The sequence below is a fragment of the Lycorma delicatula genome, chromosome 8, assembly GCF_047948215.1.
Source record: "Lycorma delicatula isolate Av1 chromosome 8, ASM4794821v1, whole genome shotgun sequence".
Classification (NCBI taxonomy): Eukaryota; Metazoa; Arthropoda; class Insecta; order Hemiptera; family Fulgoridae; genus Lycorma; species Lycorma delicatula.
Window position 1 is genome coordinate 23,720,112 of NC_134462.1, and position 17,678 is coordinate 23,737,789.

Genomic DNA, 17,678 nt, shown 5'->3' on the forward strand with positions numbered 1-17,678 from the left:
CAATTATACATTACTTTATAAACTATTTTTTTTGTAATGAAACGTAATGCAATAACAAACCAAACAAAAGACATGACAAATGATTACTGGAGTAACTAATAATAGACTTTTAAATAATCTATTTGTGTATTACATTTACCCGTTTCTCGATATCCGGAATAAATTTCTTTGTCACTGAAGTTAATAAATAACATTGTTTATACGTAGACTTGGTTATTATTGTAATATTTTTTTTTCATATTTTATCAGGTATTTTAATTTGTAAACCGAAGTTAAAGTATTATTTGTAGGTTTTTATAACATCACGCAATTTATTCTTGTTTTTATTTATGTCGGTAAATAATTTTTAGAACTGTCACTACAATTATTTAATGGAATTTATTTACCGACAGATAATATAATGCAAGATGCACATAAAATTTAAATTATTATGGAAATTAAACAAATATATATTAAGACTACATGTAGTTGTATAAATAAAATTTATATAAGCAAATAAATTCTTAATTAACTTGAACAATTTGATATTAACTTGTACTTTTAATTCATCTATTAATGAAAATTCTTGATCATTGATGAGAATAAAAGATAAGATAGTCACACGCGCGCACGCACACACACACACACAACTTAATTTATAATTTTATTTAAGTAATAGCAGATCCGGCAATGCCTTCCTATTGCTAGATTTGAGTATATAAATATAGATTAAATGAACACAATTGAAAGTTTGATAAAACATTCATAAAATAAGCATTACGGAACTACACAAAATTTAACCTTACTCTTTCTTCCTTTTACACTTCTCCATTTCCTTTTTCCCCTTTTCCCCATTTTAATTTTCCCGTTTCCCACTTTCATTTTTACCATATTCCTTTCCCCATTCCCCATTCCCCCTTTCCTATTCGATAATTCCCCCTTTCCGTCACATTTACCTTTAATTTCCCAATTTCTCTTTTCTTATTTCCCTTTGCCCTTTCCACTTTTTTGTTTTTTATCCTTTCTCCTTTTTATTTCCTTTTCCCGATTTTCCTTTTCCCCTTTTCCTTTTTTCCATTTTCCCCTTCTTCTCTTTTTACCTTCTTCCCAAATACGTTTATCGATTTTTCCTTTTCCGATTTTTCCCGATTTCCCTTTTCCGGGTTTTCCCTTTTTCTCTTTTCCCCGCACGAAAATCGGTCCAATAGTTTTTTAGTCTATATCGGACACATATCGAACACATTGAAATGGAATCGTAAAATATTTAGTAGACGTGTGTTGCTTTACCTTCCAACAGATAGTGCTGTTTTTTTTAAAAAAAACATGTTTTACCTGTCACAGGTGTGACATCTTAGGTATATAAATAGTAGGTATATAAAAACACTCGCGTATTCGAATCATTGTCAAAATTTCAAAGCAATCGATGAGGAACTTTCAAAGATTTAAGATTCTGAACAAACGAACATTTACATTTTTATTTATATAGATATGTTTTGTACAGCGTACATCAGTGCTACACTAGCTCTCCTTGTGGTGACAGGGGGTACTAATGAAGCAGTAATTACTACTTATCCACTAGTTTACAGCATTTTTTGGGGTGGGGGTGCAATTTTGAAAAGGTTTTTTGCAAATATTATTTTTTAATTGTTAACAAATGTGCCAAAGAAAAATAATAATTACGCGATATCTCGAGATACTGAGAGTGATCTTGCTCTACAGTCGTACCCTCTTGACCTTTTAAGTTGAAAATTTAAAGGCATCAATGCCCGAAACACAGAAGTAATCTGATCAAGTTTTGTAAAAATCGGTTCAGTTGGTCCGGAGATATATAGTGATTTAAAGGCCAACATCCAACACACACGCGTACATACGAACATTAACATTCAGAAAATCTCCATCCAATTTTTTTGGGTTCCTTAGGGGTCAAAACATCAAGATCCGGTGAAAACTGTATTTGCCCAAATTCAACCGATTACAATACTTTCCCTTCTACTGCTGTAGCGCTAACGGAAAAGTAATATTAAATTAGTACGTACAAATTAATTTTTTAATTTTTTTTATGTTAACAATGAAGTATTAAATGAAAACGAACGCACGAGGTATTTAATGTAGGTACTGATTGCAATGTTGAAAGTAAATTTCTGACAACGAGCATAGGTGTCGGCTTAAAATGAAAATTGAACATAAATAATTTGATAGGAAAATTATATATAAAGGAAATATTTATTATTACAAAATTTCATTAATTAGAAAAATATTTTTAAGCCTATAATGCCTGTAACAAATATTTTTAAGAAAACAAGCTGATATCCCTATTGTTAACTAGATCTTGAGCTCTGAATATATATATATATACTTCCAAATATTTATATATTTAAATTAACGGTGTTGGTCTTCAAAAATCCAATATATGGACAGAAAAATTGCAACAACCGATACCATGATCGCATTTTTCCCTCCGGTTAAATAAATAAATCATTATTCTGTTCAGAACATAATAAAAAATTACATATATTACGTCATTATAAGATAATGTCGCGTGTTCGCGGCTCGACCTGATTATTAAGAGAGAAACTAAAAATATTTTATAAATATAATTTATATTAAATAAGATAGAATCTTATAATATAAGATAGAATAGATCTAAATAAAATCCCTCTGAAAGAAAAATACCAACTTACAAACAATAGAAAAGGTAAAAAAATATATATATTGATAAAAATAAAAAAGGTAATGCAGACCAACTAAATTAAGGCCTGCTGTGATCTAACATTCACTGATTGTAAAAATACGTATTATTATTTTAATATAATTATTACCAAACGTTTTATGAATTTTTATGGTAAAAAAATAATTTGAATATCAGAATGATTTCAAATTATGTAAAACAATCAAATATTAATATATAATAAACTAATGAATAATCGCGTACTTAACATCATTAAAAGTTGCAATCCCTTGGCTTGCAGAAATACGAAAAGATTTACAACACACCGGAATACGCTGGATGGGATCATAGACAAATACACGAACAGAAACGAAATAGATAAATCGGAGGTTAAACCAGAAGCGCCGAAGCCTAAACAACATCGTCCGAAATGGTCTAAAGAAAGAAAGACGACCTTTTCCGAAAGAATGAAAAAATTTTGGAGAGAAAAGAAGAATGCCAAGCGGAAGAAATATGAATCGTGAATGCTTAACGTTTTCCATTGGGAAATTCTCGAATTTAATAATAATAATAAACTAATGAACGAAAATATTTCTACTATGTATATCTAGAAAGACAAAGTAATTTCGCTGGAAAAATCTTCCAGCGAATTATCTAAAAATAAAGTTGAGTAAAGAAGAAGAGACCAAAAAAAGCAACATCATTTAAGAACCTTTAAAAAGGTTTATCCAAAACGTTCTGTTTGATCAAGAGAAGTAAGAAAAATATTTTTATTTTTTTTTTTAATATTCATACACTTCGAATTGAGAATCTTCCCCTCTTTTGAAGAAAAATCTTACAACATAGTTGTAGGACTTTCCCGACACTAGGCTAAAGCCGCGATCCGGGAATGTCGTGCAACTGTGGGTCGTTTCTGAAGCACGGCATAAACACACAACTTAATTTAAAATATTTATTATTTTATAAAAAATTTTTTTTTCATTTATTTAATTCACTGATTCTAACTAAAGCGCGCACACATATCGAATTTAATTCGCGTGAGTGTGGCAGTACTAGCGGCGACGATCGAGACTAACGTAATTATCAAAACTAATAACGTAAGTATCAAGACTAATGTAATTTTACTATTTACATAGAATAAATTTCGCTTGTGTGGTCGACAGATAGGTGTAGCCGCAGGGCATAATACATCAGGTATCGAGTCGATCGGGCAATCGAGTTGGAGACAGTCAGACGAGTAACATTTTTACATTTCAAATATTATTTATTTATTTAATTCCACCGTCCACTTGTGACGTCAAAACATAGGAGAAGACTACAACAGATGTACGTCAGTGCTACACTAGCGCTTCTTGTGACAAGAAGTACTATTGACGCAATATGTTCACTTCGCCACTAGTTTAGAGCATTTTTATGGGGTGAGGGTGCGATTTTGCAAAAAACGTTTTTCTTACAAATATTGTTATTTTGTAATTGTTAAAAAAAAACAATGTCATATAATCTATATGACCTATAATTGAGAAAAATATGACCTTAAATCTCGTCAAGACTGGTCAAAATCGGTCCAGTAGTTATAGAGGTATAAGGTAATTTACAGGTAAACACCGAATATATACTCGTACATACGAACATTCGGACATCCGGAAAATTTCCATCCGAATTTTTGGATTTACTAGGTGTCAAAACGTCAAGATCCGGTGAAAACTGCATATATCCAAACTGGACCGATTACAATACTTTCCCTTCTAGAGTCATAGAGGAGCTATGTAGACAGAAAAATAAAAGATTAAATAAAAAATTAGATAAAATTAAGAGATTAATTTTATAATTAAAATATTTATAAGAAACAAAAAAATACAATTTAGAATTATACATTCCATTAAAATTATGTACAAAACTAAAATAAAACTAAATTAAAATGGGTTAATGGTATGTTTAGTTTATTAAGGGTTTAATTTCTATAATTATTATTTATATTTATTTCTTATAGGTGGTGGTGATATGTGTAGTTGGAACAGTTATATCCAGTCCAGTAACGTCACCAACTCCAAATTCACAAGACAAATCAGATTCTGTCAAAGATTCAGGAAATAGACAGAAGAAAAGGTTAGTTTATTTATACAATTCTTTTTTTTAGTTTCTATAATAAATCAATTTTATTACGATTTAGGTTTGGACTACTTTTAAATAATAATTGGAACTTTATGTTACACAAATTTTTATTTCTCAAAATGTAGATCGTTAAAAATAAATACGAGCAAGAAAAAACATGAAATTTTTAAACCTATGCTTTATTTCAAAGATTTATTCCGAGATACAATACTTATGATGCAGAGTAAAAAAAAATTATTTTAATTAACCTAAAAAATTTATAAACTTTTGATAAATAATCTATGTATACAAGAAACTTATTATGTATCTGTACAATATATTTATCATTTAGTATACTTTATTATCATATCGTCATATGGTTATTTACCCTGAGGTAGATCCATCGTGCAAGGTCGAAAACAATTTGAGGTTATGTTGACTTTTCTTTTTCGGTTTAGCCTCCAGAACCACCGAAAGGTATTACTTCAGAGGATGAATGAGGATGATATGTATCAAAATGTAAATGAAATGTAGTCTTGTACAGTCTCAAGTCGACCATTCCTGGGGTGTGTGGTTAATTGAAACCAAACCACCAAAAATAACGGTATCAACGATCTAGTATTACAGGTTATGTTGCCTGTGTAATGGTGTATTTTTTTTTTTTTTTTTGCTGTGCATGCGTTTTTTTTTACTTTTTAGTGAAATTTTTGGTTCTTTTTCGTAATCCGCCGACAGTCACTTTTCAGTTTTTTATTCCAAATCAGTAGGTATTTGGAGTTATTTGAAGAGAAATTATAAATATAATCTAACCAAACTTAACACGCTTGTTTTACTTACTAACTTATTTTTTTATTTCTACTCGTCGATTTTATTCAAACATGGGTCTTCCAAATGTACCTGTGAGAGGTCCAATATAAGCGTCATACTTATAAATATAATCTAAAAAGATAACCTACGCTCACTTCGCTCGCTAGTCAAGGTTAGCGAGCGAAGCGAATGTAGGTTAAGTTTGGTTAGATTATATTTATAATTTTTCTCCAAATACCTGCTCTTTTTAAAGAAAAGACAGAAAAAAGTGGCCGTCGGATTCCGAAAAATTTGCATTAAGAAGTTTATTTTACTTTTTATTTTGAGCCAATTCGATTTAAGAAAGTATATTTTTCATTATTTTATTTTGTTTTTAAAAAAATATCAACTAATTCTAATCTAAAATTTTACAAAAAAAATCCGTGATCTATTAAAAAAAATAGCCACACATGTAAAATGCACAAAAAAATTAAAAAAAGATGTTTTTTACTCATAACCTCAGAATTTTTTTCCACCTTAAATTAAGCGTAACTCAAAAACGACTCAACAAATCTTCATCAAATATTCTCGTGTACAACTTCAGATTTACTATTACAGACAGCTTAACTAAATCTCAGTGAAATTTATTCAGTAATTTTGGAGATTTTCTTGCCACAAAATTTTATACTTAGGCACACACACACACACACACAAACACAAACACAAACACACACATATATATATATATATATATGTTTATATCAGGAAACCCGATTTTAGGTAAATGGTATTTCTGTACTTCTCATACCTGAAAATGTAAAGAAAATTCCTGTTAACCCCACACTCCCACTAGCGAACGAAAGTAATTCCATTCTTTCTCCGAAAAGTTGGTAAAAATATTTCCTCTACGGTCTCAATACAATCTTTGAAACTTATTTTTACAAGTCTCTTAATCTGTACCTCGTTCACTGTAATTCATTTAAAATATGGCTTCGATTTCGAAAAATAAGTTTCTAAAATTGTACTGAAGGCGTAATGGAAAAATTTCAGTATAATGTCAAAATTCAGTGCAATTTATTTTAATTTTTTTTTAAGTCGATTAATTTTTTTAAAAAGTTTTTATTACTATTACAGATTTTGATATTGGCGTTATCGTAATAAGGAGTTCTCTTCCTACAGAAGTGTACACAGGTGAAAATTTAAAACCGTTATTCCTTGCAACTTCGTGAAAGTCGTTTATCGCTCACTGAAATTTATACTTCATCGTAACTTTAGTGTTGCTGGCATAATTAATTGCCAAATCATCAAAGTATAAATACTTTTGCTAATTTCTACTGGAATGGTTAACATCACTTTATTGATGGCGATCGAGAACAAGGTACCGCTAAAACCGAGCCTTGTTTCTAACTTTGTTTTCTGATGAGTACTCATTGTAAACACATATTTGAAAATTACGATCGTTCATATAGTTGCCAAATAATACTGGTAGATTGCCGTGAATGCCCCATTCATGTAGTTGAAGCACTATTCAATGACACCAGGTCATGTAGCCTGTTTCCTTGTGATATAGCTATTATATATAATACTTTCTAAATTGATCCGTTGGTCAGTAGTTGTGTGATGTGAGGATAAAAGACATTCTCTTTCTAAAATCCAACAAATAAATTGTTTATTATTTTTTCAAAGAAAATAGGATAACCATATGATAGGATGGATAGGTAACCATATGAATCTGTCAGATTTTTTATTTTTTTTGGAATTGGAACAATTTGTGATTTCTTCCCCTGCTGTGGGTACATTCCATCCCGCCATATCTGATTAAATAGTTCTAACAATCGGTACTTAACTGTCTGATCATGACGTAATGAACTTCGTCTGGACCAGAAGCTGTATTATCGGTTTTATCCGACTCTTTCGTAAGTTCTTCTATTTTGAATGGTACATTATATAAAAGATTCATTTTAGTTCCGAAATTTAGCACACCGGATGTTCTGGGGATATACCTTGATGCCGAGTCAAATGTAGCATTCGTTATAATATCGGTTTGATAACTCCATTTGTTTCAGGAAATATCGTATTAGTAGTGAAGCTGGTCCAATCTGCCTTATCAAATAGCCATCTTTTGGAAATGGGATATAATTTTCTTGTAGCATCAGTTGTAATTTTCAAGTTGTAGTCTCGGCGGAAATGTGTTACTTGCAGGCATATACAAATTGGTTCTACGTCAAATGCCAAGTCTTGCAGCTCATGGATGTTTACAAACATCCATTGATGTTCCATTGAAGAATCGACTTGTTTATTTTTCAACGAGTTAATATCGTGGTTTGCCTTTCGGCTATCTTTTTTTCCTCTTCTTCTCCATCTTTTGAACCGCTTCGTGTTCGATAAGAATATCATCGCCTGTGTAGCACACGGCCTCCGAGTCAGACGCCATCGAAGCAGTGGAGAACGACGGACATGATTCGGTGCCTGGTTTAGACGGCGATTGAGAAGCGTGAACGGGAAGACCCCTACGACAGGAGTTGCACCAGTCACGTTTCAATCCTAGGGGAAACAGACTCCCTGCTTGGTTTTAGGTAGTCTCTATCATTTTGATGAGACCACCTCAGATGTACAAGGTTTGGAAGCCTCCATAGAAGGCTCCGAAGCAATCACTTTCTTCAGGATCTCATCTGACAGATTATGCAAACGAACATGAACTTCTACTTTATTATCTGTCTTCCTTTGGTCAGATGTTCTTTTGTTCTTAGTCGACGTATTATCCGGTGGCTTTATCTTGGACTACGGTTTTAAAACTTCCTTATGAGAGAGACTTATTCTATTGTCGATTATTCTCTTTATCAAATAGCCAAAGTAGGTGCAAGCTTTTCAAGAAGCTGGTCAGAATTCACAATTAGAGCAGGAACAATAGTCGCTGCCTGAGCATAAGTTGTTATTCTAGGCTTACGGTTGTTTACTGTCTTCTTCGCCTCGAAATAGCTGACCTTCTGCAGGGTAAATATCTTACCTTTGTAAATAAGACCGTTTTTTGATCGGCACGAATGCTGTCCTTCGCAGTTTACACAGGCAGAAGGATCTTTGCATTGTTCCCCTTCATGAACCTCTTCACCACAGATGGATTTTTCTATTTTTCATATCTGGCCGCGGTGTGGCCAAAACGTTGATACTTAAAATAGCTCATAGGTTGCGGCATAAAAGCACGCACATCCAAACAGCGTTTTTTTCGGCAGGGTTGGTCTGTTAAAGGTGAAAGGTAAAGGTCTGTTAAAGAGGCAGAAGATAGAACTTCGCCGTTCTTTTTCATGTTCAGCCTTCGGCACTCTATTACTCCTTGCTGTGACGGCTACTCTGTAATTTCCTGTTCAGTACAATTCAGTAGATCTCGACGGACCACAACAACCTTTGAGGTATTTAGGGTGCTGCATTGAATCAACTCGTACAGTAAACTCGCCTATGCTCTCTTTAGTCCAAGGGTCTTCTACGACTGGATGTCGTTAATAATTTCTACCTAAAGTTCGTTGTAGGTTTTCTGAATTTCCTTTACTGGTCTTCTGGTGCAATCACTTATTTCACGAGGGATAAGAAAAGAACTTACCCTCGCAAAATTACCACCTTCTTTCGTAACTCTGGATACGCTGATCTAGGTAAATTGTTCTTGAAACAGCTTTCTGCAAACTCTTCAGTTCATTTTGTATTCTTTTTGACTCATAACTCTGACTCCGTTTCGCTTCTGGCGACACTACCAGTTCAAGACTAGGGTGTTTACGTTAACCCTCTGCCACGTTCGATTGTTGTTCAAATTGTATGACTTTTAAAGCAATAATTGTAGCTTCTGTAGCAAGGCTAGCCGCCGGGGTACACCCCCACTTTAGGGCTATCAACTCTTGAAGTCCGGCCCGGTACTCCGGTGGAACCCTTATATGTCCTGCCAGAAAGGGGATGCGCATTCTCTGCAATGACTCCAAGCCTCTACACACAGAAGCTTCCAGGGCTCACGTGCACCAACATACATGGGGACCCTAGCTACATGTTTGCCATCGTGGGGGGCATGTGGTCAGCGGAATGGTCTCCGTTGCACCTGCAATCACTTGACTCTGGCCGCCACATCGCCAGCGCTAAAGGTGGTGTGAATCCATTCCTAATCGTTTTTAAATGTTCATATCTGCAGGCGGCCGAAAAGTTAAGTTATTGTAGTGACATGTAGATGGAATTAGGTCAAAGAAATATTAACATTTCCGAGGAAAATAACTCGGAGCCCCATTAGCCAGCTATATATGTACAGTACTTATATACAGTTTTTTCCGACCTTGACGTGGAATATAGATTGTATGTTCTTGACATAGGGATTATTTACCTCAGGGCAATATTAATATTAATATTATTATAAGACTATTATTATCATCGATCCACACATAAAAGGATAAATATTAAATTTGTTATAGTGATTTTTATTTATACCTATGATGTACTACTACATAGATATATAATTTTAATAGAAGCGTTCTATTCTAGTGAAATATTGATTGCTTTCACTAAAAACTATAAAGAATTCTTACACATGCATACTTGAAAGCATGATCTAATTTTCTACGGAGAAATACTGGAAACAGTCGGGTGTGCTAAAATTTAGTTCCATTTATAATAGAATATAATTATTATTTTATAATATTTTCTTTCCCGACGACTGATATTTATAAAATTTATACATAATTTATAATGAAATAAATATAGGTTATTAATAAAATTTATCTCATAAATGCTGCAGCAATAATTTATAACAGATTAATTTTTTATGAAAAAACTTGCACGCGATGTATTTTAACACTTTTCATCAAGAATAATATATACGAGTATACATAATGTATTTCTTGTAAGAAAAAAGCAACCCACTTTTATAAATTAACTACTGTATCATTTTATTATGCGATTTAATAATAAAATGTTCGTACATGGAATAAAAACAATTTTATCAATTTTTATTTTACCGAGCTTGTATTGTACACGTCGGGTATCGTAAAATCGACATACCATATATAACCTGATATAAAAAACTACTCGTTTCCATAAATAGGATAGCTATTATCGAATTAAAAAACATTCCAGCTCTAGAGCTTTGCTACAAGAAGGAAAGTATGGTAATCAGTCAAAAAATGGGGTATAGGTGTTTTCTTGCATTTCTTGACATTTCATGACCCAGGGATCCCAAAATCCCAAAAAAAAGGGGATAATGTTCTTACGTATGTGTGTTGGCGTGTCTGAAGCTTAATAACGTTTGACTGGATAAACCGATTTTGATGAAATTTGGTACAGAAGCTTGTGTATATAAGGCAATTTGTTGATAAAAGTTTGGAGTCAAACTTTTCCCTCAGGGGGAGCGGTAGATATTTTTTATGGTCAATTTTCTCAAAGTTTTGGAAACATAACCCCATTTTATGTTAAGCTCAGTACATGCGTACATGCTTATCTTACCACTTTTAACAAAATTTTTGCCATCAAAATTCTCCCTTTCCCAAAGAATTGAAAAAGAGCTATCTTTTTATTTAATGAAAATTTTTTAACGAACTTTTGTCTTCCTGGGAATAGTAGTAGTAGTATAAACGACCGCAAAAAATAGGAGACAATATTGGGAATAGGAAAGCCGATCAAAGTTTAAAAATATCGAATTTTGAGTAATTAACTTCAGAGAAAGCGATTCTGACTAGTATTAAGATTTTTACGGCTTCTATCCGTGTGAAATGATACAAATAAAAAAATTAATATCCTTTTCTAGTATGTAAAATGCACGACATATAGACTTCCTCCGGCTATTACGCCAAGGATAGAGGTTTTAGCTGTTATAAAGAATACACGCTTGTAATAATTACAATATAACAATAATAATAATATAACATTTTTATAAGTTTTTAATTCAAAATAAAATTTTTTGTTCGAGACCTTTTTGCCAATTATATTGTCATTTGACAACTTTTAAAATGCCCTTTCATGATTACTTGGAAGAAAATATTGTAAAACAGGATTGAATTGTTTTTTTCTTTTGCACGTACTTTAACGAGAAAGATGGGATGATAAAATGGTAGATAAAAAATTGCTAGATCCTTGCCTGGAATCGAACCGAAGACCAAATAAAGAACATAGGAAGGAGAGAAAATTAATTTTTATGTCCTATTACTTTTTTTTAATGCATCATAAATAAATTTCAAAAATTCATCCGGATAACGGTCTACTTGTAAATATTTCAAATAAAGATGTAATCGACAGCTATAATTTCAGTAATTTTAATTTCTATATGGTAAAAATACGTTAAATTTTTTGTGCATGTTTCATTAAACCAAAATCTGACTGTCCATGCTTAAAACAGACATACATCTAGAAAAACGGACTAAATCGGAATAAATGACTGGTTGATACTGATGAATCATTTCAACCAGTATAACTTTAAATAATGAACTTTTCTATTAATTTTATATAGAACGAATCGATCACGTAAAAACAAAAAGCGTGTAGTAATTTACAAAAGACAAACGTGTGTGTGGATATATATATATATATATGTGTGTGTGTGTGTGCGTGTGTTTGTAGAGAGAGAGAGAGAGAGAAAATTATTTCATTCATTTTATTCTTTTAAAAATATAAAAGCTTATAGTTTCTTAAAAGAAAAAAACTGTTTACTGTAAATTTTTGTCAAATTTAAAACAAATTTTAAATTAACATAATACCTGAAAAACTTACGTTTTCTGATATAACTTACATAAAACTGATTTTATGTAACGTTTTATTTCATAAAAAAAATTACGTCATCACCATCCTACAAAAATGTGAAACAAAGAAAAACTTTGTTTTAATCACAAAATTGTCAAATACCTAATCCAGTTTTGATAAATGAGACACCAAAATAAAATTCCGTCTATTTATAAATATCTTTCACGGGAAAAATATGCTAATCTTTCAAAATATGATTTAGTCAATGACTCAAAAGATTACAATAAAAAAAAAAACCTTTCAGCACGCCGGAAAGTGGAGGTAGATTTCACCGGTGCTAAGAAGGGGATAAAATAGATTTTCATTTTAAAGTTAAGAAAAACTTCAAATTTATTTAATACGACAATGGTTGCATGTAATAAAAAAATTTCACATGTTATCATATGACAAGCCCCATCTTCTTACAATTCCAGCAACATTTTTGGTCATCCCTTGACGTAAGGATTGATCATATCAAAAGATATTTCCGACAAAAGTTTTAGGCAATGTTTAGAGGACTAACGACCATTTTAAACGGATTCGATACTGTGCCTATTAAGGAAGGTATGATTTTTTTTTTGTCTTCGAAACCCCATTTTTTTCACCTTCTGGGTCAATGTTTGGTGATATCAAAAAACTTTATTTAGATACGTTTTAGACTCTTATCCAAAGAATAGTAGTAACTTTAAACAAATTCGATGTTTTACTTAAGAAGGTTATAGCGATATTTTGTTTTTTCGAAAAAGCCCCCAGTTCCACCCCCATAGTCCGATTTTGAGGGACAAACTCGACAGAGGTTTTGGGACGAGTTATTTTTAAGGAATAATTTGAAGGTGATTGGCGCTAAATTACGGCCGTTATCGTGACCATAAGAAAGTGAAATCTATATATATATATATATATATATATATATATACTGTATGTATAAATTTATTAATCAACTTTTAAACTGATGGTGGTTTTGGGTTCTAGGGAATGTGAAACGCGAAAATATGTCGAAATTTTCCAGATGTCGAATCATGGTACCCATTACAAAAGGTAGCTTTCTTATGAAATCTACCTAATACATTGATTGATACGACATGCTCTCAATTTAATTCTTTCTTACTGCCCAGATATTTACATTATCTGGAAAATTTATGCCTAAAAACCTCTTTAAAGATCGATTAAATGCAGTGTTTAAATACAGTAAAAAATCATTCAGATCAGTGATTACTGAGTATTAATAAAAAAATGTTATTAATACGTTCTAAAATTTTGATTTATGTATAATATAAGGCTGCGTGTTACAGTCATGAAATAAGAGAAAATTATATAATAGTACGAATATTATTCAGCATTTTTCACCACTTATCTAAAATCAATTGTTCTTTGTTATGATGTAAAAAAAGACATTAAAATTATTTTAAACGGTACAACATTTCCTGATAGTCCTGTCACAAATATTATGTATTTGTTAAAAAAAAATTAAAAATGAAATTAGTTTTGCTGCGTATTTTTGTTGCTATATATGTAATTTACAATTATAGGAAAAAGTGACGTGTAATATTTTCATACTTTCATTCTTATACAATAAAATACAGCAGCTGGTTTTTATTCAATTTTATAAAAAACATTTAAAAAATACTAAAACTATGCTTTACGCATATGCTTTACTGTTACGCTATGCTTTTATGCTTTACTGTGTCTATGCTTTACGTAACTTCTTATTTAAAACCGATTAAAATAAGATTAGTCAGTTTAAAATATTTATGTAATTCAATTTACAGTGTTACAGAATACAAGAAAAATATAGAATTGTAGGATACAACAATCAGGAAATAGGTTGGTTAACCTTTTCGTTTAGGAATTTTTCCACTGCATAATGGGCCTTGTTAACAATACTTTGTGTAGGTACGCAACGGTTGCGATATGTAAAAACATTTTTAGGGATGTAGCATGTAGAGAGTCTAGCGAAATAAAACGACTAGCACTAGATAGGAAACCTTGAAGAGCTTCATGTCTCAGACCAGTCATTTGACTATTTGAAAAAAAAAAAACAATATTTTATAAGCGAATAGCATATGCCTACAAAGTTTTAGCTTTTTATTGATTAAAAACTGTCAGATTGTTTTATTTATTTTTAATTTTGGTTCTTTTTTATGAACAGAATAATTATTAGTATAATCTAATTACGTACAATAATTTTCAATTTTGAAAATAAAATTTTTTTTTAATTATATTGCCTGAAGGGCACAAAATAAACAATTTTTAAATCTGTTTACACAAGTAAAGTTAGATGAAGAAAAATAACTTTTTCCCTAAATGTTATTAAATTTTATGTTTATTCCATTATCTACAAAAAAAAACCTCAATCATTGATATATTAGTTGTTGTGTAATTTATAAGGCGAAGGAAGTATAAAATTATAATTTACGTCGATAAGAAAGAAAAAATACCACAAATAAAATATATTTTACTTCTATTTATAACATTGTCATTAACACCTACAATGATATTTTTAAACGAAAACTAGTATTTTATTTATGGTGTTACACACATTTCAAAGAAAAGTATTGTATTACTTTCGGTCGCATGGTGTGAGTGTAGGGTGAAATTTAATTTTCTTTACGTTTTGAGGTATGTATTACGAAGATATCATTCACTTAAACTGGGATTTCCTTTTATATATATATATATGTGTGTGTGGGGGGGGGGATGTGTGTGTGCGTGTGATTCTACTTAACATACTAAAGAAAAAATTTTCAGTGAATATAGGTCCGAAAACGCATATTTTTCTGTATGTCCGTCATTTTGTGTATTCTAATAAAAAGATTGTTTTTCAAGAATGGTTGGAGATAACGCAATAAAATTTTGTATTTTATTTTAAACTAATATTTTTTTTAATAGGAAAAAAATAACGATACTCTTCGTTGACAGATTTCAAAACTGTAATCGTTTCAATTTTTCAATCTTAAATATCTTATGAATTATTAGATTCATTAAATTGTGTTGTATTATAAAATAAAGATTTTTTTTTGTGAACAAAATGACACCTTAGTCGTAAAATTCCGACGACAAACGACAGAGTTATTGCAAAAGGTAGGCCTAAATTGCTATTGCAGCCATCTTGTTTTTTTTTATTATCGTGGTTTCTGATTAAAATTGCTAATTTTAGCAAATTTAATCAGAAAATTTGATTTCAAGGGAGTAACGATAATAAAAAAAACAAGATTGTCGCCACATTGATCTACTTTTTGCAATAACTCTGTTGTTTGTCGTCGGATTTTTACGACTAAAGTGTCGTTTTGTTCACACAAAAATGCTTCATAAGTTTTATAATACAACACAATTTGATAAATCTAATAATTCCTAGAATATATTAAAGATTGAAAAATTGAAACGACCGCCATTTTGAAAATTGTCAAGAGTACCTTATTTTTTTCCTATTAAAAAATATTAGTTTAAATTAAAGAACAAATTTTTACTGCATTATTTTCAACTGTTCTTGACAAATAATTTTTTTTTCTTAAAAAACACAAAATTGCGGACAGACAGAAAAGTATCGGTTTTCGGACCTATCTTCAGTGGACATTTTTTTCTTCAGTATATTATGTAGAATCACCTCGTAGAGTTTGGTCTCATCTTTTAAGGACATTGTGTGTGTGTGTGTGTGTGTGTGTGTGTGTGTGTGTGTGTGTGTGTGTGTGTGTGTGTGTGTGTGTGTGTGTGTGTGTGTGTGTGTGTGTGTGTGTGTGTGTGTGTGTGTGTGTGTGTGTGTGTGTGTGTGTGTGTGTGTGTGTGTGTGTGTGTGTGTGTGTGTGTGTGTGTGTGTGTGTGTGTGTGTGTGTGTGTGTGTGTGTGTGTGTGTGTGTGTGTGTGTGTGGGTGTGGGTGTGGGTGTGGGTGTGGGTGTGGGTGTGGGTGTGGGTGTGGGTGTGGGTGTGTGTGTGTGTGTGTGTGTGTATATATATATATATATATATATGTCTACGTATAAAATATTGTGGCTCAAAAATTCCCAAAATTGCTAATTCAATTTCATTTAAATTTAGATATGTTTCAGAAGTGTGTGTTTCAGAAGTGCAGTTGTACATGTGAACATTTTATAAAGATTGGTTGAGTCGTTCTTGATTTACGCTTAATATAAGGTCGAAACAGATTTGAGCGGGATAAATTAGAATCGTGGTTCGTTATGCTGCTGCAAGTTGGAACATTGGCGTTTCTTTATCTGCTTCTTTATCTTTTATCTTTATCTACATTTGAGTTAAACATGACATATTTTTTCAAATACTGAAAAATTTAAACAAATTGTTTTATTGTAGTGCGTTTTGATGTGTAACTATTTTTTATGGATCAAAGATTTTCTTTTTTTTTTTGTAAAATTTTAGATTAGAATGAGTTGATACTCTAACGCAGTTGAGAACTGCGTTAGAATTTTTCCTACAAAGAGTATCATCAGGACGGGTCTACCCAAAAAAAAAAAATTATGAACGGATGGTTACACCAACCAAGAACTCGCATCCAGTATCGGAGTTGCTCTTCCAGTTAATTGTTGATCGTCAGGTTCTCTAAAAAGAGTATATTCATTACAGTAACTAAAAGCTTTTTTTATTAGCATTTTTGAGAAAGCTACATGTAACTTCTAATTTACTTGAACGTACTTGAATAACTATATTGCAAGTGAAAGTTAAACCTTCTTTTTATAAGATTACAAATGTTATAAAAAAAGGTATAAAAAATTTAAAAAAACGAAACTGTAATTTGGGAAAATTGCTATTCGATTAAACCCAGGCCGTTGGTTTAGTGAACCTTCCTAAAAAAATGACATTATTTATCTCGTACGTAAATTTAAACTTCTTATAATCAACAAAAAACACTTGTAATTTTTTCGCGTCTCGTACGAGAAAAAAGTTCTTTGAGGCAACTTTAAACTCAGGGAATTTATACAATAACGCTGGTCCACAAAAGTTTTTTTTACTCAAATAATTTTGGTTTATTATGTTTTTTATTATGATTCCAAATATGGCTTCAAAATTAAGTTGTCATTTTTTTTGTAATTGTCATTCGTAAAAAATTAAAATTGTTAAAACGATTTATTTTCTCTATAAAGATTAAACACTTGTAAATATTTGTTGTGAGTCAATGTTTATATTAGTAATGAAGTACTGATTCATTTATAGCATATTTATAAATGGTTGAGAGTGGAAAAATAAGGAGTAACCGGCGTGAATAATATGGTATTACATCTTTTTGACAACGATACTAACTCTTTACTAAGATTCATTCTTTCTAGAAAAAAATTATTACAGTAATATGATTTAATTAATAGCCTTTATTAATGAGAACGAAGAATTATTTTCGTTCAGGCTTTCATGGGAATACCACTGCGAGTTTGATCTTTTGTTCTATTATTACTTTTTCTGGTAGAGAAGTAT

At 31.3% G+C, this 17,678-nt stretch overlaps 1 protein-coding gene across 1 annotated transcript in view; it reads left to right on the forward strand.

The window, feature by feature from the left end:
- LOC142329360 (uncharacterized) overlaps positions 1-17,678 on the forward strand; it is a 69,919-nt gene that overhangs the window by 21,780 nt on the left and 30,461 nt on the right. Inside the window, exon 2 of the mRNA XM_075373869.1 lies at positions 4,638-4,753. Coding sequence (XP_075229984.1) covers positions 4,638-4,753 — 116 coding nt within the window. The remainder of the gene's footprint in view (positions 1-4,637; positions 4,754-17,678) is intronic.